Here is a 23412-nt window from a genome sequence, read left to right on the forward strand (position 1 = left end):
GCTCAGAAAATCTTGAACGCGCCATGGAAAGCCATGAAAAAAGCTGCCGAAACAGGAGCGCTTCAAAACGGGAGTCCGCCACCCCCGCCACCGCCCCTAAGAGGGAAGAAAGCAGGAACGCATCAATAGGGCTCCGGCCAAGCGCGCCCAACCTCTAAGCGCCCTCGCCAGCAGGAAACCCTTTGTAAAGTCCGGCATACCCTTCAATTTAGAATAAAAGGATATCACGGCGAGGTATCGAGACACCACGGCCCTCGATCTCCCCGTTACGAAGAGTTGCCAAACGAAGTCTAGAAACAAGCTCTAACCCCTCTTACCTCTAGGCCCTTGGTCACGGGAAAAGTCTTCCCACTCCTTCCAGGCCCGACGGTATCCAGTGAGAGTGGACGGAGCCAAAGACAGCTCTGCTAGTCCTTCCAATCCGCCATGATGACCTGCCAAACATAAGAAGGGCAGGGCAAACCTACCGAATCAGCCTCCGGGGGCCAACAAACGGAACCTATCCCACTGCCCCCTGGACAATGCATCGGCGATCCCATTATCTACCCCGGGGACGTGTTGCGCCCGAAACAGAATATTGCATCGCATACAGGTTAGCACGAGCAGTGACAACACCCGAAGGACCCGGAGGGCCTTAGCTCTTTGGTTGTTACCCGCGTGCACGACCCCTAAGTTATCGCAGTGGAAGAGAATACTGCGATCGCGAAGTCACTCTCCCCAAACCTCCAAGGCTACCATGATGGGAAAAAGCTCCAGCAACAACAGGTCGCCGGTCAGCCCCTCCCTCGACCAAGACTCGGGCCAAGAGGCCGCGCACCAAGCCCCGTTCAGATAACAACCGAACCCCGATGAGCCCGCCGCATCCGTAAACAACTGCAGGTCGAAACTGTCAACGAGCGGGGCCATCCAGATCAGCACACCATTGAAATCCGCCAGAAACGAAACCCACATAGCGAGGTCCCACCTAATCTCTGCCGAGAAACGGACAAAATGGTGCGGCCTGGACACCCCAGCCGTGGACCGTTCCAACTTCCAACAAAAAACCCTGCCCATGGGAATTACCCGACAGGCAAAGTTCAACAGACCTAGGAGGGATTGAGCCTCCCGCAACGTCACCTTACGTCGTTCCGAGCACTGCGCAATGGACTGCCGAAGCTTCGCAACCTTGTCCTGAGGCAGCCGGCAAGCCCCCGCGACCGTATCGATCTCGATCCCTAAAAAGGACAAACAGGAGAGGGGCCCCTCCGTCTTATTCTCGGCCACAGGGACGCCAAAATGCCCCAACAAGGCACGCAGCAAGAACAGCAGGAAACCACAGCGAGGAGAACCCGCGGGCCCCATGCACAAAAAAATCATCCAGGTAATGTGCAATCCCGCTACCTCCGCAAGAAAACTCCACACACCAATATAAAAAGGTGCTGAACTTTTCGAAAAGGCACACGAAACGGAACACCCCATAGGCAGACACTTGTCTACAAAGTATTCCTCCCCGACACGGAAACCCATGAATCGAAACGATTCCGGGTGCAAAGGGAGCAAGCGAAAAGCCGATTCAACATCCAGTTTAGCCATGAGGGCCCCGGGGCCACAGCCCCGGATCATGGCCCTCGATCTCCCCGTTACGAAGAGTTGCCAAACGAAGTCTAGAAACAAGCTCTGACCCCTCTTACCTCTAGGCCCTTGGTCACGGGAAAAGTCTTCCCACTCCTTCTAGGCCCGACGGTATCTAGCAAGAGTGGACAGAGCCAAAGACAGCTCTGCTAGTCCTTCCAATCCGCCATGATGACCTGCCAAACATAAGAAGGGCAGGGCAATCCTACCGAATCAGCCTCCGGGGCCAACAAACGGAACCTATCCCACTGCCCCCTGGACAATGCATCGGCGATCCCATTATCTACCCCGGGGACGTGTTGCGCCCGAAACAGAATATTGCATCGCATACAGGTTAACATAAGCCGCGACAACACCCGAAGGACCCGGAGGGCCTTAGCTCTTTGGTTGTTAACCGCGTACACGACCCCTAAGTTATCGCAGCGGAAGAGAATACTGCGATCGCGAAGTCGCTCTCCCCAAACCTCCAAGGCTACCATGATGGGAAAAAGCTCCAGCAACAACAGTTCGCCGGTCAGCCCCTCCCTCGACCAAGACTCGGGCCAAGAGGTCGCGCACCAAGCCCCGTTCAGATAACAACCGAACCCCGATGAGCCCACCGCATCCGTAAACAACTGCAGGTCGAAACTGTCAACGAGCGGGGCCATCCAGATCAGCACACCATTGAAATCCGCCAGAAACGAAACCCACATAGCGAGGTCCCGCCTAATCTCCGCCAAGAAACGGACAAAATGGTGCGGCCTGGACACCCCAGCCGTGGACCGTTCCAACTTCCGACAAAAAACCCTGCCCATGGGAATCACCCGACAGGCAAAGTTCAACAGACCGAGGAGGGATTGAGCCTCCCGCAACGTCACCTTACGCCGTTCCGAGCACTGCGCAATGGACTCCCGAAGCTTCGCAACCTTGTCCTGAGGCAGCCGGCAAGCACCCGCGACCGTATCGATCTCGATACCTTAAAAAGGACAAACAGGATAGGGGCCCCTCCGTCTTATTCTCGGCCACAGGGATGCCAAAATGCCCCAACAAGGCATGCAGCGAGAACAGCAGGAAACCACAGCGAGGAGAACCCGCGGGCCCCATGCACAAAAAATCATCCAGGTAATGTGCAATCCCGCTACCTCCGCATGAAAACTCCACACACCAATGTAAAAAGGTGCTGAACTTTTCGAAAAGGCACACGAAACGGAACACCCCATAGGCAGACACTTGTCTACAAAGTATTCCTCCCCGACACGGAAACCCATGAATCGAAATGATTCCGGGTGCAAAGGGAGCAAGCAAAAAGCCGATTCAACATCCAGTTTAGCCATGAGGGCCCCGGGGCCACAGCCCCGGATCATGCCCAGAGCATCCTCAAAGGACTGATACACCACCGAACAATATTCAGGCGAAATTGCATCGTTCACCGAGGACCCAGATGGATAAGACAGATGCTGAATGAGCCGGAAATTACCCGGAGCCTTTTTGGGCACGACCCCCACTGGGGAAATAATCAAATCCTCGACAGGCGGCAGCGCAAAGGGGCCCGCCATTCTCCCCAGGCGAACCTCCTGCTCAACCTTTTCCCGAAGCACGTCGGGGAAATCCCGAGCAGACTGCAGGTTCCTGGCGGCCCGAACTAAAACCTCCCCCACCACTGGTAAACGAAAACCCGACGCAAAACCCTCCCGCAGAAATCTTGCATCGTCTGTGTTTGGGTACCACCCCAACCATTTTAGCATGGCCCCCAAACGAACCGGGGTCGGCGCCCTAACTAGCGGCAAGCCCCCCAGTAGTTTTTCCGGCTGGGCCCGCGGCCGCCCTGGCACCCGGTCACCCCGCGCGGAAGCAATTGGAAGCAGGGTGGGATCCGTTACATCGTAAGCAAAGGTGGCGAAAACGACACCGTTGCCCAAGGGGGCACGTGGCATTGTTGAACGCGAAACACTTCCCCTTCGCCTGCTGCGGAGAACAAGCCACGGTCCAAGGGCGGCGCGGCGGAGCCTCAACCGCGGGCCGAAACTGACTCGCCGCCGCGGCCTGCGCCACTGACGCCCCCTTAGTCACCAGCTTCATATCCTGCGCTCGCGTGACCCGAAGCCATACCTCCACATCTTTGCATCTGAAGTCAATGATGTGCAGGCAATCGTGCTTCTGATGGAACTGCTTGTCATAATGCAGCCACGAATCGTCCTTAGACTGACGCTGCATGTCATACACGAGGTGAATATACCTGATGACGTTCATGTGTTCACCAGGGCGATCCTCCAAGTAGCACGCCGCGAAGACACAGAAACCCGCCAACCAGTTGTCATACGAGCGGAAGGCCTCCGCCCCAATACCGCCCTTCGCAAGCGCTTCCTTACCTTCCCTTTTGGTGTCCTCCGTCAACATAAAAAGGTCGATGTATTCCCCCGTCTAATCTTCCTCTTGCAACTCTCACGCAACCCTCGTAAGACTGCCATGTACTCGCAGCGCACCACGCCCGGCAAATTACACCTCCTCCTTTCCCGACAAGAACTACTACTACTCTTCCGAGACCGCTTATCCCGGTGCCGCGCCTCACGCCGCGCGTACTTGATAGCCCGCTTCCTAGCCTTCGCGGTGCTACTAATCGCAGACTGGCACGACGAAGAAGAGGAAGAAGATCTACTTGATGTACTGCCGTGCGAGGAAGAAGAGGACCCCAGCGACATAGCAACTGTATCGTCGTCCCACTCACCGGCAGGCCCGCTTCCGGAAGGCGAAACGTCGGCCACGACCGGCTCCTCGTCCTGATCGTCATCCGGATCCGCACCTGAAAAAGAAGGGACAACCGCCCCTGGAGCCGAAGCCTCCCCGGCGGGAATGAAAGCAGACGCCCCTGCGGGCGATGGGGTAGCGCTACCCAGCAACGCAGCGGCGGAGCCCAGACTGCGACACGCCTGTAGAAACTGCGCCATGGCGGGGCCAGAAGCACCCGGGAGAACGGCCACGTCGACCGAAGCGGGAACCATAGAAACGCCTCCCGGGGACAAAGTCGACAAAAATGGCGCAAACGCCGCCGTCATGGCCGACATCGCCGCCGCAATGGCGGAGGGATCCGGAGCCGCAGCCGTAGCTCCAGTGGTCCCCCCGGTCCCCGGGTCCGAAGCAGGGATGGCTCCAACCACGTTGACACGCCGCCCAGGACGGCCCCGCCTGGGACCGGCGCTAGCCACCCTAAGAACCCCCGTTCTCTCCTGCGGTGAACCACAAGCCACAGCGCCGCCCTGGCCCCCACTGGCCTCGCCCCCCGGGAGAAACCGCTGACCCCCGCCTCCAGACATCACCCCCCCCTCTGGCCCTGTGCCGACACCACCAAATGCCCCCGGGAGCCCGCCCCCCCCGCTAGAGCGGGGAGAGCGCCCAGGGAGTCCAGCAGCCCCAAGGGCGCGCGCGCGCCCGTGAAAACGGAACCCACCTGGCGTAAGGGACTGCCAGTGTAAGAGCCACTGGCCCCATCCCTACATGCAGTCCCCTCATTCTCTGGGGAGCCGCCAGTGACTCTCAGCGGTGGAGGGCGCAGGGAACGCAGCAGCCGGCGGGGGATTCACACCAGCGGGCACCCCGGCTGGCTCCCCTCGCCGGCCGCCCGATCCAGTCCGCCGCCAGCCGCCGCCCTGTCCCTCGCCAGCCGCCGCCGCGCAGGAGGGATCCCCCGGCGCCCGCGGCCTAGCCGGCGAAGGGGCGGATGCACGCGCCACCGCACGCGCCCGTGGACGGCCGCCCGCAGCAGCGCCAGCAGGCTCAGCCCCGGCCGTGAGCAAAGTGCTCTGGCCCGGGGCACCGGACGCCGGCTCCCGAGCAGGAGCCGCATCAATGTAGCGGGCAGGGGGGCTAGAGGAGGGACGGGGCATGGCAGGCCACAAGTTAATCCAAGGTAATGGGGACAGAGGGGCACAGTATAAAGCACACTGCCACAGCAGCAGCACACTTAAATTCAACAATGGCAAGCAGCACAGCAAGGAGACAAAGGGGGGAAGAGCACTCACCCTCACCACGACAAAAGCAGAAGAGGCTGACCCAGCCCCTTTCCCAGGCTTAAGTGATGAGAGGATTCGGTTTTACTCGGACCCATTCCACCTACCCCCAACATTCATTCCTATTGGCTAACCATAAAACTCCCATAATGCCTTACCGTCCTGCCCCAGACTAGCTGAGGTTTAACCCACTCCTCTCCTATTCTGTCAATTCGTTCTCCAGAAGTGAATAAGAAGCTGGAGCCGAATAAGAAGTGAATAAGAAGCTTGCCGAATAAGAAGCTAACTTCAGCCTCGTTCAGGGAGACCCGTTTTAATTACAGCGGATGATAGCTATAAAATAGTCCTCTGGACAAGGCTACAAATATGGGATTACAGCACCAGTGGCCGGGAGGTACAGCAATTGGAAAATCCCGCTGACGGGTAAAATATACATTTCATCTTTAAACTGTATGCTGTGTTCGTGGCTTCACTAATTTTGGATGAATAAGCTTTTTTAATTACTAATACCTATAGCTGCTCGGTATGCCTCAACAACGGCTTACTAACAATCTTCAGAATATTATTGGGACTTCTTACCGGCCGGTAATTATTAATTGTTTTTAACATGCTTGCTTTTTCTGGTTTTATTCTATAATAAAAAAAAAATATGTTTATTGGTGTATTAACAATATAGTATTAATAAATTACTGAATACTAGCGCTTCTCATCATGCAATATCCTCTAGAAGTTGTGATAAATTTCTCCCTAAAAGTGTCAATATAATTAACCTTATGTAAGTTGAGTATTATACGTTCTTACAATTAAATGATCATTAAGTGTTGCAATAGCAGTCACAAATAAATGGGATTTGTTTGCTTTCTTGTGGCATCCGGACTTCTGCTGTGTGCTCCAGCTTTGTACTGCCACAGACTACGCTCTAGAAGCCATGTCTGACTGTGAATCTCTCAGAAAACAAATAGCAACAATAAAAGTGTCTCTAGGCACATTTACCAAGGCACACAGGATCAGGACTCAGCCATTTCCATTAGGAAAGACATCCTCACTGCTACCAGCAAGATCTGTAAACAAATTCATAATTCAAGACCATAAATATAGGACAATTGCTTACTTTCTTCCTCCTCTTTTCATGCTCTTCCAAGACTTGATTTGTTGGTTTTATAGCTTCTTGTAGGATTGCAGTGCCAAGTTTTCTAAAACAAAAGATAAAAAAACGACCAAAATGTATCTAAGTCCTGAAGTGTAAAAATACTATAACTGGCCTACAGCTGGATTTAAGAGTCCAGTGAATTAAAATAATGGCTGTGAGTGAAGCTATATTTGTTTTATACTGTATTGAAATTATATTGTCTTTTTTTGTGTCACTGTCTTCCTTAATTAATTTGTGCCCAACCAGTTCACCAACATATATGGCAGACGTAATGGAACTATATGCATGGGTGGCAGAGTTCTTTGACGATGGTCCCCAACTGCTTTGGCTAATGGAACCAGAAATGACAGTAGTATGCATCATTTGTAGCTGCTGCGTCACTTTGTATCACGTTTGCATCAAATTTTTGTAGATATACAAACATTACTTCATTAAAACACTTCAAAACAGGCTTTTTGTTTTTTTCTTCATTTACTACCTTGATGAACATTCCATAACGCAGTTGCAGTAAACGTCCATATATTCCTGTAGTCCACCTTTTATGCGCAGATCGAGTGCAAGCCAATTCTGCACCAATTGTAAAGATAAGGGGTAATTAGCTCGGTAGAGGGGTGTTTTTGGTGCAGTGGGGGTAATTCCAAGTTGATCGCAGCAGGAGGAGGCAGATTTAACATGTGCAGAGAGAGTTAGATTTGGGTGTGGGCCCTCATTCCGAGTTGTTCGCTCGCTAGCCGCTTTTCGCAGCAGTACTCACGCTAAGCCGCCGCCCTCTGGGAGTGTATCTTAGCTTAGCAGAATTGCGAACGAAGTATTTGCAATATTGCGCAAAGATTTTTCTGTGCAGTTTCTGAGTAGCTCGAGACTTACTCTTCCAGTGCGATCAGTTCAGTGCTTGTCGTTCCTGGTTTGACGTCACAAACACACCCAACGTTCGCCCAGACACTCCCCCGTTTCTTCAGCCACTCCCGTGTTTTTCCCAGAAACGGCAGCGTTTTTTCACACACTCCCATAAAACGGCCAGTTTCCGCCCAGAAACACCCACTTCCTGTCAATCGCACTCCGATCACCAGAACGATGAAAAAACCTCGTAATGCCGTGAGTAAAATACCAAACTTCTTAGCAAATTTACTTGGCGCAGTCGCAGTGCGAACATTGCGCATGTGCAATTAGCGGAAAATCGCTGCGATACGAAGAAAATTACTGAGCGAACAACTCGGAATGAGGGCCGTGGTGAGTTCAATCTGCAATCTAAATTGCAGTGTAAAAATAAAGCAGCCAGTATTTACCCTGCACAGAAATAAAATAACCCACCCAAATCTAACTCTTTCTGCACATGTTATATCTGCCTCCCCTGCGGTGCACATGGTTTTGCCCAATTGCTATCAAAAATCCTGCTGCGATCAACTTGGAATTACCCCCAGTGTTCAGTGTTTAAATGAGGGTCTACGCAGCTTTCTCAGGTAATAAATGAAAAGTGCTTTACTGTCAGCATAACTCAGGAAACAAAATAATAAACACCTAGCGCTCATTCAGGGCAACTAACTCACTTCTTGAGCCCTTACTAATAGAATGCATCTAGTCTGCAAATGCAACGTTTTTTTCACATTAAGGGGTATATTCAATTGAAGTCGGATCCATTCCGACTTTCATTTGTCGGAATGGATCCGACCTGGGCTATTCAATGACATCTCAATTCAACTTTTAAAAAAGTAGAATTGAGATGCGGTAGGGAAGACGGGGGAGAGCCGCGAGCAGATGGGGGAGAGCAGCGTTACAGCAGCGGCTATATAGCCGCTGCTGTAGTGCTGCTCTCCCCCATCTGCCCGCGGTTCTCCCCCCTCTCCGTCACTCTGCCTCTCCCTATCCCTCCTCTCCCCATCCCTGCATCACAGCCCCCGTTCATGGCAGCGTCCACCCGGCTCCAGCAAGTGAAAACTCGCTTGCTGGAGCCGGGTGGACGCTGCTGTTAGCGGCGGCTGTGACATCATCCAGTTACGCTGCTCTGCCCGTCCACGGTGCGGCTCTCCCCATCTCCGGCGCTGCTCTCCCCATCTCACTTCGGGTTTTTTTTAAAGTCAATTTGAGATGGTCAGTTTTGGCCCCGTTTTCGTCACAAGCACGTGGGTTGGCAGCTATTCCACCGATCCACGTGCTTTCCGACAAGTCGAATTCCTCAACTTGTAGAAAAATTTGTGCTTAGGTTGAATAGGTCGGAACCCCTGCCAACCTAAAAAACTCGAAAACTGCTGTCTTTTCGACAGATGGCAGCTTTCGACTGCAATTGAATATACCCTTAAATGTCAAAGTCTTGGCAGATCCCCTCTGCCACATGCAGGTCTGGACTGACACCCAACCGACTTTTCAAACATTTTAATTCCCCCCATTATGTTCCAATTTTGCCAGAAATAACGATGGGAGCTGTGATCATTCTGTACTCAGTGGACACTTTATTGTGTACACCTTTCTTGTGCTAGGTATGACCCCCCCCCTCCAACAACCAACACCCCCCACCCCCATCCCACCCCTAAGTCCCCAGAACAGCCAGAATTATAAGTGGCATGGTGTCTACAAAGTGCTGGAAACAATCTTTAGCAATTCTGGTCCATGCTGACATGATGAGATACAGTGGCGGATTTTACCTATGGGCTGCAGGACTGCAGTCCTCCCCTTCCCAAGCAAAATCTGCCACCCAGCTCAGTGTCAGTGAAGCCAGATTCGGTCAGTGACTGCACTGGCTTCACTGTGACTGGCAGTGACTTCCTATTGGAAGTCCTACCTGTCAGTCACAGACACTACAGGCAGTCCCATTGGGAGGTGTTTCTTCCATCTGGGACTGCCAGACTGGGCTGTGATTAGCAGAGAGCCGGCTTCCTGTAGGAAGCCACTTCCTGCCTTGTCAGCCCTAGCCGGCTTCTGTGGGCCGCAACTGATGCAGTTCATAGAAGCTGGGGGTTTGCGTTTGCACAGTCGCACTGCTGCATCTGCTTGATGTCACCTCTCCTCTCCGGTAAGGGGGTAGCGGCAGCCCCCCTACCACATGTGAGTAGGAACCGCTGCAAATCTCCCTTTTCATCACATCCCAAAGATGCTTTATTGGATTAGGATCTGGTGACTGTGGAGGCCTTATTGTCATGTTCATCGAACGTGCTTGAGATGATGCATTGTTTGTGACATAGCCGCCAGTGTAGTATCCTGATGGAAGTTACCATTAGACAATAGGTAAACTGCATGTTCAGTAACAATACTATTGTAGGTTGTGGCATTTAAATGGTGCTTAAGTTGTTTTAAGGGGTCTAATGTAAGCCAAGAAAGTATTCTGCACACCACTATACCACCACCACTGGTCTGACCATGGATAGTTTTCACCAAACTCCAATCCTGTTGTCTGCATGTTCCAGCAGTAACCATCAGAGAAGTCCATGTGCTCTTCTACTACTTCATCCAATGCCTTCAAGGTTTGACGTGCCGTACGGTCAGAGATGCTCTTCTGCATACCACTTTTGTAGCACATCACCTTCATGTCATCTTGAACCATTCTTGCCACTCTTCTCTAGCCTCTTTCATTAGCAAGGCTTTTTCGCAGAAATTCTACTCGCTGGATTTTTTGTTTTGTGCAGCATTTTTTGAAAACTTTAGGGACTGCTGTGCATAGAAATCCCAGGAGGTCTGCAGTTTCTGAGATACTCAAACCACTCCATCTCGCACCAACAATCATTCCACAGTCAAAGTCACTTAGGTCACATTTCTTCCCCATTCTAGTGTTTGATCTGAACAATGGGGATAATTCAGACTGCATTGCTGCAGCGGCAGCGATCGCAGTCTCAATTACTATGTGCAGGGTGCACTGCGCGGTCGCAGGATGGGAGGGGGCATGCCAACAGCCAGGCCCGGTGCTACCCGCTCAGCAAAGGGATGCAAAGCAGGTAGGCGCCTGATTGGAGAGGCGCCTACCTGCTGCCTGCAAATGCAAACTGACAGGCAGCAGCGCTATCAGTTTAAAGCCCCCCCTCCTTCCCTACTCCTGTGCAAGAGGCATGATGATCGAATGAAAAGTGGGCGGAGCTACACGGACTAAAAGGGGCGGGGTTACACACATGAAAAGGGGCGGAGATACACGGGATCCCCAAGCTTAGGCAGATCCCTTCCAGCTAACCAGACTGTGGTACTACACGTGGATGGAAAAAAGGTGAGAGAAAGTGTGTGTATGTATTTATATGTGTGTATGTATATATGTATATATCTATATGTGTGTATGTATATATGTATATGTGTATATATGTATATGCGTGTATGTATGTATGTATATGTATATGTGTGTATGTATGTATGTATGTATGTATATGTATGTGTGTATGTATGTATATGTGTTGTGTGCGTATAAGTTTCACTTCTGCAGGCATTAAGGGTAGATGGCAGAGGTGGAACTTTCGCCGCAGCAGCCAGTGCAATGCATTGGGGCCCACAGCACTTGGGGGGCCCTCAACCAGTGGATCAGTCAGCAGGACTAATAATGGTGCGCTGCTGCTAGCCATGGGCCACAAGGAGAAAGTAGGTGGTCTCCTCCCCTCCCTGACCTGCCCCTCCTGTCACCAGGCCCGGCGTAACACGCTCAGCGAAGGGATGCAAAGCACAGAGCACTGGGCTGGAGAGGCGCTCTCCCTGCTCTGCATCCCTGCTGCTGTGCGCTTGTCACACTGTAGCGTCCTGGCGTTGGCTACCTTACTCCCTCTTCTCGTTGAGTCTCCGGCAACGAAAAGCTGCTCTTCTTCACCAGTCCACACGGCTCTCTTCTCTGGTGAGGTCGCGGTCTCCCTCCCCTCTCCTCCCCACCTCTTAATTAATTGTACAGCACCGCACTGCACCCCTCCTGTGAACGGTATGTATAATGTATGTATAATGTATATGTACTGTATGTATAATTATGTATAATGTATATGTAATGTATGTATAATTATTTATAATGTATGTGTAATGTATGTATGGAAGTTTTTGGTTTTTATTTTACTAATAGCAGTGTGCAGACCATAGACATCATGGCACCCCCCCACTCACAAGCTTTCCGCCGGTTAATGTGTACCCCCATGCTGCCGACTAATTTGAATTTCTGCTCATTCTGTGTGCTATAATGTGAATTTCGGCTCATACCGTGTGGTATGATGTGAATTTCAGGTCCTACCGTGTGCTATAATGTGAATTTCGGGTCCTACCATGCGCTATAATGTGAATTTCGGCTCATTCTCTGTGCTACAATGTGAATTTCGTCTCATATCGTGTGGTATTATGTGAATTTCGGCTCATTCTGTGTGCTATAATGTGACTTTCGACTCATTCTGTGTGCTACAATGTGAATTTCGTCTCATATCGTGTGGTATAATGTGAATTTCAGCTCATTCAGTGTGCTATAATGTGAATTTCGGTTCATTCTGTGTGCTATAATGTGAATTTTGGCTCATTCTATGTGCGGTGAAATGTGAATAAGATTGTGCTACTGTGTGACATAATTTGAATTGGGGGTACTGTTGTGTGGTCATACCCCGTGGGAAACCGTAATCCTTTTTTGCGGCCTTCGGCGTACGCTCTCACTTTATTAACTACAGTATGAGAGGGAGGGCGCAAATTTATAGTTTGCAGTGGGGCGCCGAACACCCTAGCACCTGCCCTGCCAACAGCGTTAAAATGCCGTTGGTGGGTGCGGTATGGACAACAGAGGCATATCCGGACCGATGGGGGGGTAGGCTGCGGCGGCTGCGTGACATGATATGCAGTCACTGCAACTCGTGGTGTGACGGTTAGCCCCCTGCCAGCATGCAGGAGCTGCGCTGGCAGGGAGCTACTTGTCAAGTACAAAAGCATCGCCGCTGTGCGATGCTTTTGTACCTGTGCGGGGGGGGGGGGGGGATTTGGGCCTGACAAATCATTTGGGCCCCCCCCCCCCCCCCCCCCCGCCTGTCAGAGAAACTGATCAAAGATGTGCTAAATTTAGCACATCTATGATCAGGTCTGAATTACCCCCTATAGCAGAACCTCTTAACAATGCTTGTATGTATTGAGAAAAAGCAAACAATTCTGGGACCTAAAACATATTACGTATTACCACATACGAATAACTATAAAAAGCAGTGATTAAATCATCACACTAGGGGGTGCATACACTTTACCACTAAAGACCAAATGATTTCTTCCGCGAAGCTATGCCCCTGTATTGATGTCATCATGGGATTTCCCACAAGGTCATGCCCTCCCTGTGAGGCCATGCCTCCGTTTGGGAAGGGTTGGCTATTGGCTGCACCGGGTGTCGCCAAAACGGTCTACGGGACACACTTACCTGTGCACTTCAGCTGTCGCCTTCATTTCTTGGGATGCACATACCCAGGCATTATTAATGCAACTAAATGGGAAGTAAAAAAATATTATGAACTTATATTTAAACAACAATTACATAATCAATGTTCTCACATTTAGTAAGTTCTGTATTTAACCTTGCTTCTGTGTAAACCTGAGCTAATATAACACCTGATGAGGAACTGTGCTTTTACAAAATCAAAACACCACATCTGATATAGCAGATACAATAATATCAAGACGTGCTATATATAGAAAATAGAATTAGAAACATGTATGTAGATAATCAATATACATTTAATAGTCACAAAGATCAAATGCACATGAGCACTATACCAATACATTTAAAGTTCCGATGTGGCACCCCGGAAAGTGGTGTGTGTGCCCCTTTAAAAGTAAACTTACAGTGTTTACAGTGTTTACAGCAGAGAAGGTTAAGTGCTGGTACAGTAGGGGTTAAGGATGGACCCTGATCCGATCACATGTTCCAGATGGTGAGAGTGGATTGGACAAGGCAGTCTGGGAGCAGAGGAGCCTTGTGGGAATGAGGAGGAGTTGTTTGGAAGTGTTGGAGGTGCTGGACACCTTGAGTGAGGAGCAGAGCGGGAGCTGAGAAACGGATACAAACCACATGATCACGCTGGATGATGAAAGCAGCGCTGCAGAGCAGAAGCAGTGGGGTGCTACTGGGAAGCAGAGAGCCGGGTGAGCAAGTGTGAGACGTCGCAGCCAGCGACCGGACCCCAGGGATGTGCGGTGAGGTAAATTGCTGAGTAGGCGCTGGCTAGTACCAGAGCCAGAGTTACACACAATATATGAACCAAAGGGTGCAAGTGGGCATTATACACAGGTGCAGCAGTACTTACTGCTGGAAAATTGGTCAGTTTTGGTCAGAGATGTGCGGAAGAGGTAGTGGGGGGGGGGGCACTGCCTTACCTGCCATAGACATTTTACTACAGAGTTTTGACTTTAAAAATGATTAGGGTAATACAAAAAAAGACTTTATATAGTGAAAACTCTGGTGTATACATTAGTATGACAGGAAAGGCTCTGCCTCACCTGCCTCACATCCCACCGCACGCTACTGTCAGAAAACGCTAGGCCTATTGACAGGCGTGGACGCCACGGCCATCTTGTGCAGTAAGGAACTGCTGAGACAGGTCCAGCTAGTGAGTACCTCTATCAGAAGTTCTGAGTGGATGCACAGGAACTGTTATTATCACGAACAACAGGCAAACTAAGTGCCAAGCCCAAGTATTCATTTGTCACACGCTGCACATTGTAAATGGAACAAGCAGTGTAATACAGTCCTAGAATGCCAAATTTTACCAACCAGCCCCTGTTTGAGTACAGCGCAGACAAGCACTCCCTGTTTAAGTACTGTTGAAAGATATTTAGTGATCATGGATGAGAAGAGACAGTCATTTATGCAAGTGAAATTGAGTTACTCTATCTGGAAAGGACTGAGTTTATTTGCCCAAGAAATCCATATTGCACATAGGGGGTCATTCCAAGTTGATCGCTCGCTAGCTAGTTTTAGCATCCGTGCAAACGCTATGCCGCCGCCCACTGGGAGTGTATTTTAGCTTAGCAGAAGTGCGAACGGTTGTATCGCAGTGCGCCTGCAAAAAAAATTGTCGTTTCAGAGTAGCTCAAAACCTACTCAGCGCTTGCGATCACTTCAGACTATTCAGTTCCGGATTTGACGTCACAAACCTGCCCAGCGTTCGCCCAGCCACGCCTGCGTTTTTCCTGGCACGCCTGCGTTTTTCTGCACACTCCCTGAAAACGGTCAGTTGCCACCCAGAAATGTCCACTTCATGTCAATCACTCTGCGGCAAGCAGTGCGACTGAAATCCATCGCTAGACCCTGTGCAAAAGTACATCGTTTGTTGTGCCCGTACGTCGCGCGTGCGCATTACGCCACATACACATGCGCAGAACTGCCACTTTTTAGCCTGATCGCTTCGCTGCAACCAAATTCAGCTAGCGATCAACTCGGAATGACCCCCATAGGCTGTATTTATTGAGAGACACTACAATACCTTCACTAGCTTCATACTTTTTGAATAGACTGAGTTAAATTCACATTCTTGCTAACCCAATATAATATTACTTGTGTTCGCATATGCCATTCCCCTATTGCAAAACTGTGGTACGGCAGAATTTAAAGAGAGCTCCAACGTTATTTGCTTGTGAAGATTGTAACAACTTGGTTAGGGAAAGTTAGGAATGTAGTGATTGCCATTGTGAATGGTAATTGTCATCACTCTTCTCATTACCACATTATTGTTTAATATTAAAAATATGTAACTATCTGTGATTTAATTGATTGTATTTTGCATTCCTGAATGATCCAATGTGACGTGAACTGTAGTCAATTGTCATCTCTTCATCTTCTTTTTATATCCTCTTCTTCTTGTGATTATCAAATATTTTTGCCAATTAACCAATCATCATCTTCAATCCAGGGTTCATTGCGGCTCAATAAAAAGACATCCTGTTGGAATTGCTAACTCACTCCTGTTTGCTATCCTACCTATCTGAGCAAGGTACTAAAAACAAGGAACGGGGAAGAACATTTTAAGTGGAAAGGTCTGTCACATAGCCACCTAACACCGGTGATATCACCGCCAACCCCAGGATATTACACTGATATATAATCTAACTATATTGTATTTAAAACACCCCTGCTGCAGACAGAACAAAGTGATTTTAGGATTAAAGTAGCAGCTATAATAAATTCTAAAAATGTTAATCAAAAAATATATATTAAAGTATATTGGTATGATGCCTATGTGCATGTGATCAGTGTGGTTTTATCTGAATATTGACTTTCATTATACATTATTAAATATGTATGTTTATTTTTTATATTACGTGTCCTGATATCATTATTGTATCTGTCATATCAGATGTGTTGTCTTGATTTTTAAAAGCTCAGTTGCTCCTCAGGTGTTATTTAGCTTTTTAGTTGCAGCTCGACTCAGTGCTCCGAGCTGCAACTATTCGCACCCGCAATCGTCAATGGGTTGCGAGCGTGAATATACAGTAGGCATGCGTTTGTGTGCGTGCGTGCGTGCGTGCGTGGGTGGGTACCATGGCAAACCAGTAGTGGGTGCGATTAGTCGCAGCCACAATGAACGTGGATATATCTGTAGCATAGAATGCTAATCTCAGGCTAGAAAATGGTCATTATTATTTTTTACTTAGATTTTCTTGTACAGTGATCATACTACACATTAGAGATGTGCACTTGAAATTTTTCGGGTTTTGTGTTTTGGTTTTGGGTTCGGTTCCGCGGCCGTGTTTTGGGTTCGACCGCGTTTTGGCAAAACCTCACCGAATTTTTTTTGTCGGATTCGGGTGTGTTTTGGATTCGGGTGTTTTTTTCAAAAAACACTAAAAAACAGCTTAAATCATAGAATTTGGGGGTCATTTTGATCCCAAAGTATTATTAACCTCAAAAACCATAATTTCCACTCATTTTCAGTCTATTCTGAACACCTCACACCTCACAATATTATTTTTAGTCCTAAAATTTGCAACGAGGTCGCTGGATGACTAAGCTAAGCGACCCTAGTGGCCGACACAAACACCTGGCCCATCTAGGAGTGGCACTGCAGTGTCACGCAGGATGGCCCTTCCAAAAAACACTCCCCAAACAGCACATGACGCAAAGAAAAAAAGAGGCGCAATGAGGTAGCTGTGTGAGTAAGATAAGCGACCCTAGTGGCCGACACAAACACCTGGCCCATCTAGGAGTGGCACTGCAGTGTCACGCAGGATGGCCCTTCCAAAAAACACTCCCCAAACAGCACATGACGCAAAGAAGAAAAAAAGAGGCGCAATGAGGTAGCTGTGTGAGTAAGCTAAGCGACCCTAGTGGCCGACACAAACACCTGGCCCATCTAGGAGTGGCACTGCAGTGTCACGCAGGATGGCCCTTCCAAAAAACACTCCCCAAACAGCACATGACGCAAAGAAGAAAAAAAGAGGCGCAGTGAGGTAGCTGTGTGAGTAAGATAAGCGACCCTAGTGGCCGACACAAACACCTGGCCCATCTAGGAGTGGCACTGCAGTGTCACGCAGGATGGCCCTTCCAAAAAACACTCCCCAAACAGCACATGACGCAAAGAAGAAAAAAAGAGGCGCAATGAGGTAGCTGTGTGAGTAAGCTAAGCGACCCTAGTGGCCGACACAAACACCTGGCCCATCTAGGAGTGGCACTGCAGTGTCACGCAGGATGGCCCTTCCAAAAAACACTCCCCAAACAGCACATGACGCAAAGAAGAAAAAAAGAGGCGCAATGAGGTAGCTGTGTGAGTAAGCTAAGCGACCCTAGTGGTCGACACAAACACCTGGCCCATCTAGGAGTGGCACTGCAGTGTCACGCAGGATGGCCCTTCCAAAAAACACTCCCCAAACAGCACATGACGCAAAGAAGAAAAAAAGAGGCGCAATGAGGTAGCTGCGTGAGTAAGCTAAGCGACCCTAGTGGCCGACACAAACACCGGGCCCATCTAGGAGTGGCACTGCAGTGTCACGCAGGATGGCCCTTCCAAAAAACACTCCCCAAACAGCACATGACGCAAAGAAAAAAAGAGGCGCAATGAGGTAGCTGTGTGAGTAAGATAAGCGACCCTAGTGGCCAACACAAACACCTGGCCCATCTAGGAGTGGCACTGCAGTGTCACGCAGGATGGCCCTTCCAAAAAACACTCCCCAAACAGCACATGACGCAAATAAAAATGAAAGAAAAAAGAGGTGCAAGATGGAATTGTCCTTGGGCCCTCCCACCCACCCTTATGTTGTATAAACAGGACATGCACACTTTAACCAACCCATCATTTCAGTGACAGGGTCTGCCACACGACTGTGACTGAAATGACGGGTTGGTTTGGACCCCCACCGAAAAAGAAGCAATTAATCTCTCCTTGCACAAACTGGCTCTACAGAGGCAAGATGTCCACCTCATCATCATCCTCCAATATATCACCGTGTACATCCCGCTCCTCACAGATTATCAATTCGTCCCCACTGAAATCCACCATCTCAGCTCCCTGTGTACTTTGTGGAGGCAATTGCTGCTGGTCAATGTCTCCACGGAGGAATTGATTATAATTCATTTTAATGAACATCATCTTCTCCACATTTTCTGGAAGTAACCTCGTACGCCGATTGCTGACAAGGTGAGCGGCGGCACTAAACACTCTTTCGGAGTACACACTTGTGGGAGGGCAACTTAGGTAGAATAAAGCCAGTTTGTGCAAGGGCCTCCAAATTGCCTCTTTTTCCTGCCAGTATAAGTACGGACTGTCTGACGTGCCTACTTGGATGCGGTCACTCATATAATCCTCCACCATTCTTTCCATGGTGAGAGAATCATATGCAGTGACAGTAGACAACATGTCCGTAATCGTTGTCAGGTCCTTCAGTCCGGACCAGATGTCAGCATCAGCAGTCGCTCCAGACTGCCCTGCATCACCGCCAGCGGGTGGGCTCGGAATTCTGAGCCTTTTCCTCGCACCCCCAGTTGCGGGAGAATGTGAAGGAGGAGATGTTGACAGGTCGCGTTCCGCTTGACTTGACAATTTTGTCACCAGCAGGTCTTTGAACCCCAGCAGACTTGTGTCTGCCAGAAAGAGAGATCCAAGGTAGGTTTTAAATCTAGGATCGAGCACGGTGGGCAAAATGTAGTGCTCTGATTTCAACAAATTGACCACCCGTGAATCCTTGTTAAGCGAATTAAGGGCTCCATCCACAAGTCCCACATGCCTAGCGGAATCGCTCCCTTTTAGCTCCTCCTTCAATGCCTCCAGCTTCTTCTGCAAAAGCCTGATGAGGGGAATGACCTGACTCAGGCTGGCAGTGTCTGAACTGACTTCACGTGTGGCAAGTTCAAAAGGTTGCAGAACCTTGCACAACGTTGAAATCATTCTCCACTGCGCTTGAGACAGGTACATTCCACCTCCTATATCGTGCTCAATTGTATAGGCTTGAATGGCCTTTTGCTGCTCCTCCAACCTCTGAAGCATATAGAGGGTTGAATTCCACCTCGTTACCACTTCTTGCTTCAGATGATGGCAGGGCAGGTTCAGGCGTTTTTGGTGGTGCTCCAGTCTTCTGTACGTGGTGCCTGTACGCCGAAAGTGTCCCGCAATTCTTCTGGCCACCGACAGCATCTCTTGCACGCCCCTGTCGTTTTTTAAAAAATTCTGCACCACCAAATTCAAGGTATGTGCAAAACATGGGACGTGCTGGAATTTGCCCATATTTAATGCACACACAATATTGCTGGCGTTGTCCGATGCCACAAATCCACAGGAGAGTCCAATTGGGGTAAGCCATTCCGCGATGATCTTCCTCAGTTGCCGTAAGAGGTTTTCAGCTGTGTGCGTATTCTGGAAACCGGTGATACAAAGCGTAGCCTGCCTAGGAAAGAGTTGGCGTTTGCGAGATGCTGCTACTGGTGCCGCCGCTGCTGTTCTTGCGGCGGGAGTCCATACATCTACCCAGTGGGCTGTCACAGTCATATAGTCCTGACCCTGCCCTGCTCCACTTGTCCACATGTCCGTGGTTAAGTGGACATTGGGTACAACTGCATTTTTTAGGACACTGGTGAGTCTTTTTCTGACGTCCGTGTACATTCTCGGTATCGCCTGCCTAGAGAAGTGGAACCTAGATGGTATTTGGTAACGGGGGCACACTACCTCAAGAAATTGTCTAGTTCCCTGTGAACTAACGGCGGATACCGGACGCACGTCTAACACCAACATAGTTGTCAAGGCCTCAGTTATCCGCTTTGCAACAGGATGACTGCTGTGATATTTCATCTTCCTCGCAAAGGACTGTTGGACAGTCAATTGCTTGGTGGAAGTAGTAAAAGTGGGCTTACGACTTCCCCTCTGGGATGACCATCGACTCCCAGCAGCAACAACAGCAGCGCCAGCAGCAGTAGGCGTTACACGCAAGGATGCATCGGAGGAATCCCAGGCAGGAGAGGACTCGTCAGAATTGCCAGTGACATGGCCTGCAGGACTATTGGCATTCCTGGGGAAGGAGGAAATTGACACTGAGGGAGTTGGTGGGGTGGTTTGCGTGAGCTTGGTTACAAGAGGAAGGGATTTACTGGTCAGTGGACTGCTTCCGCTGTCGCCCAAAGTTTTTGAACTTGTCACTGACTTATTATGAATGCGCTGCAGGTGACGTATAAGGGAGGATGTTCCGAGGTGGTTAACGTCCTTACCCCTACTTATTACAGCTTGACAAAGGCAACACACGGCTTGACAAATGTTGTCCGCATTTCTGTTGAAATACTTCCACACCGAAGAGCTGATTTTTTTGGTATTTTCACCAGGCATGTCAACGGCCCTATTCCTCCCACGGACAACAGGTGTCTCCCCGGGTGCCTGACTTAAACAAACCACCTCACCATCAGAATCCTCCTTGTCAATTTCCTCCCCAGCGCCAGCAACACCCATATCCTCCTCATCCTGGTGTACTTCAACACTGACATCTTCAATCTGACTATCAGGAACTGGACTGCGGGTGCTCCTTCCAGCACTTGCAGGGGGCGTGCAAATGGTGGAAGGCGCATGCTCTTCACGTCCAGTATTGGGAAGGTCAGGCATCGCAACCAACACAATAGGACTCTCCTTGTGGATTTGGGATTTCGAAGAACGCACAGTTCTTTGCGGTGCTTTTGCCAGCTTGAGTCTTTTCATTTTTCTAGCGAGAGGCTGAGTGCTTCCATCCTCATGTGAAGCTGAACCACTAGCCATGAACATAGGCCAGGGCCTCAGCCGTTCCTTGCCACTCCGTGTGGTAAATGGCATATTGGCAAGTTTACGCTTCTCCTCCGACAATTTTATTTTAGATTTTGGAGTCCTTTTTTTACTGATATTTGGTGTTTTGGATTTTACATGCTCTGTACTATGACATTGGGCATCGGCCTTGGCAGACGACGTTGCTGGCATTTCATCGTCTCGGCCATGACTAGTGGCAGCAGCTTCAGCACGAGGTGGAAGTGGATCTTGATCTTTCCCTAATTTTGGAACCTCAACATTTTTGTTCTCCATATTTTAATAGGCACAACTAAAAGGCACCTCAGGTAAACAATGGAGATGGATGGATACTAGTATACTTATGGATGGACGAGCGACTGCCGACACAGAGGTAGCTACAGCCGTGGACTACCGTACTGTGTCTGCTGCTAATATAGACTGGATGATAATGAGATGAAATTAATATACATATATATATATATATATAATATCACTAGTACTGCAGCCGGACAGGTATATATATTTATTATGTAATGACTGATGACGGACCTGCTGGACACTGTCAGCTCAGCAGCACCGCAGACTGCTACAGTAAGCTACTATAGTAGTATGTATCAAGAAGAAAGAGAAAAAAAAAAACACGGGTAGGTGGTATACAATTATGGATGGACGAGCGACTGCCGACACAGAGGTAGCTACAGCCGTGGACTACCGTACTGTGTCTGCTGCTAATATAGACTGGATGATAATGAGATGAAATTAATATATATATATATAATATCACTAGTACTGCAGCCGGACAGGTATATATATTTATTATGTAATGACTGATGACGGACCTGCTGGACACTGTCAGCTCAGCAGCACCGCAGACTGCTACAGTAAGCTACTATAGTAGTATGTATCAAGAAGAAAGAGAAAAAAAAAAACACGGGTAGGTGGTATACAATTATGGATGGACCAGCGACTGCCGACACAAAGGTAGCTACAGCCGTGGACTACCGTACTGTGTCTGCTGCTAATATAGACTGGATGATAATGAGATGAAATTAATATATATATATATATAATATCACTAGTACTGCAGCCGGACAGGTATATATATATTTATTATGTAATGACTGATGACGGACCTGCTGGACACTGTCAGCTCAACAGCACCGCAGACTGCTACAGTAAGCTACTATAGTAGTATGTATCAAGAAGAAAGAGAAAAAAAAAACCACGGGTAGGTGGTATACAATTATGGATGGACCAGCGACTGCCGACACAGAGGTAGCTACAGCCGTGGACTACCGTACTGTGTCTGCTGCTAATATAGACTGGATGATAATGAGATGAAATTAATATATATATATATATATAATATCACTAGTACTGCAGCCGGACAGGTATATATATTTATTATGTAATGACTGATGACGGACCTGCTGGACACTGTCAGCTCAGCAGCACCGCAGACTGCTACAGTAAGCTACTATAGTAGTATGTATCAAGAAGAAAGAGAAAAAAAAAAAACACGGGTAGGTGGTATACAATTATGGATGGACCAGCGACTGCCGACACAGAGGTAGCTACAGCCGTGGACTACCGTACTGTGTCTGCTGCTAATATAGACTGGATGATAATGAGATGAAATTAATATATATATATATAATATCACTAGTACTGCAGCCGGACAGGTATATATATTTATTATGTAATGACTGATGACGGACCTGCTGGACACTGTCAGCTCAGCAGCACCGCAGACTGCTACAGTAAGCTACTATAGTAGTATGTATCAAGAAGAAAGAAAAAAAAAAAAAACACGGGTAGGTGGTATACAATTATATATATATTATATACAATTATATATATATATATATATTAAACTGGTGGTGATTAATTAAACTGGTGGTCAGGTCACTGGTCACACTATCAGCAACTTGCAAGTAGTGCTCCTAAGCAGACAATCACAATATATACTGGTGGTCAGTGTGGTCACAATGGCAGTGTGGCACTCTGGCAGCAAAAGTGTGCACTGTACATTAAAATATGTACTCCTGCTCTCAGACTCTAACTGCTCCCCACTGTCTCCCTCACAAGTCAGATATACAGTCACACTATCACTTCAGCAAGTAGTAGTACTCCTCCTAATGCTCCCCAAAATTACTAAAGTAAATAATACTGTGTCTCTCTCTACTCTAGTCTCACTCTCTATAAACGGAGAGGACGCCAGCCACGTCCTCTCCCTATCAATTTCAATGCACGTGTGAAAATGGCGGCGACGCGCGGCTCCTTATATAGAATCCGAGTCTCGCGATAGAATCCGAGCCTCGCGAGAATCCGACAGCGGGATGATGACGTTCGGGCGCGCTCGGGTTAACCGAGCAAGGCGGGAAGATCCGAGTCGCTCGGACCCGTGTAAAAAAACCTGAAGTTCGGGCGGGTTCGGTTTCCGAGGAACCGAACCCGCTCATCTCTAGATAGTATTACTCATACACAGGTCATGGTTCAGTATGCAAATGGCAATTATTATTATTAAAGTGAATTACTC

At 48.9% G+C, this 23412-nt stretch overlaps 1 protein-coding gene across 1 annotated transcript in view; it reads right to left on the reverse strand.

The window, feature by feature from the left end:
• NOSTRIN (nitric oxide synthase trafficking) overlaps positions 1 to 23412 on the reverse strand; it is a 261103-nt gene that overhangs the window by 90733 nt on the left and 146958 nt on the right. The window contains exons 4-5 of the mRNA XM_063933578.1: positions 13070 to 13132; positions 6706 to 6787 (exon numbers count right to left, since the gene is read on the reverse strand). Coding sequence (XP_063789648.1) covers positions 6706 to 6787; positions 13070 to 13132 — 145 coding nt within the window. The remainder of the gene's footprint in view (positions 1 to 6705; positions 6788 to 13069; positions 13133 to 23412) is intronic.

The sequence above is a fragment of the Pseudophryne corroboree genome, chromosome 7, assembly GCF_028390025.1.
Source record: "Pseudophryne corroboree isolate aPseCor3 chromosome 7, aPseCor3.hap2, whole genome shotgun sequence".
Lineage (NCBI taxonomy): Eukaryota > Metazoa > Chordata > Amphibia > Anura > Myobatrachidae > Pseudophryne > Pseudophryne corroboree.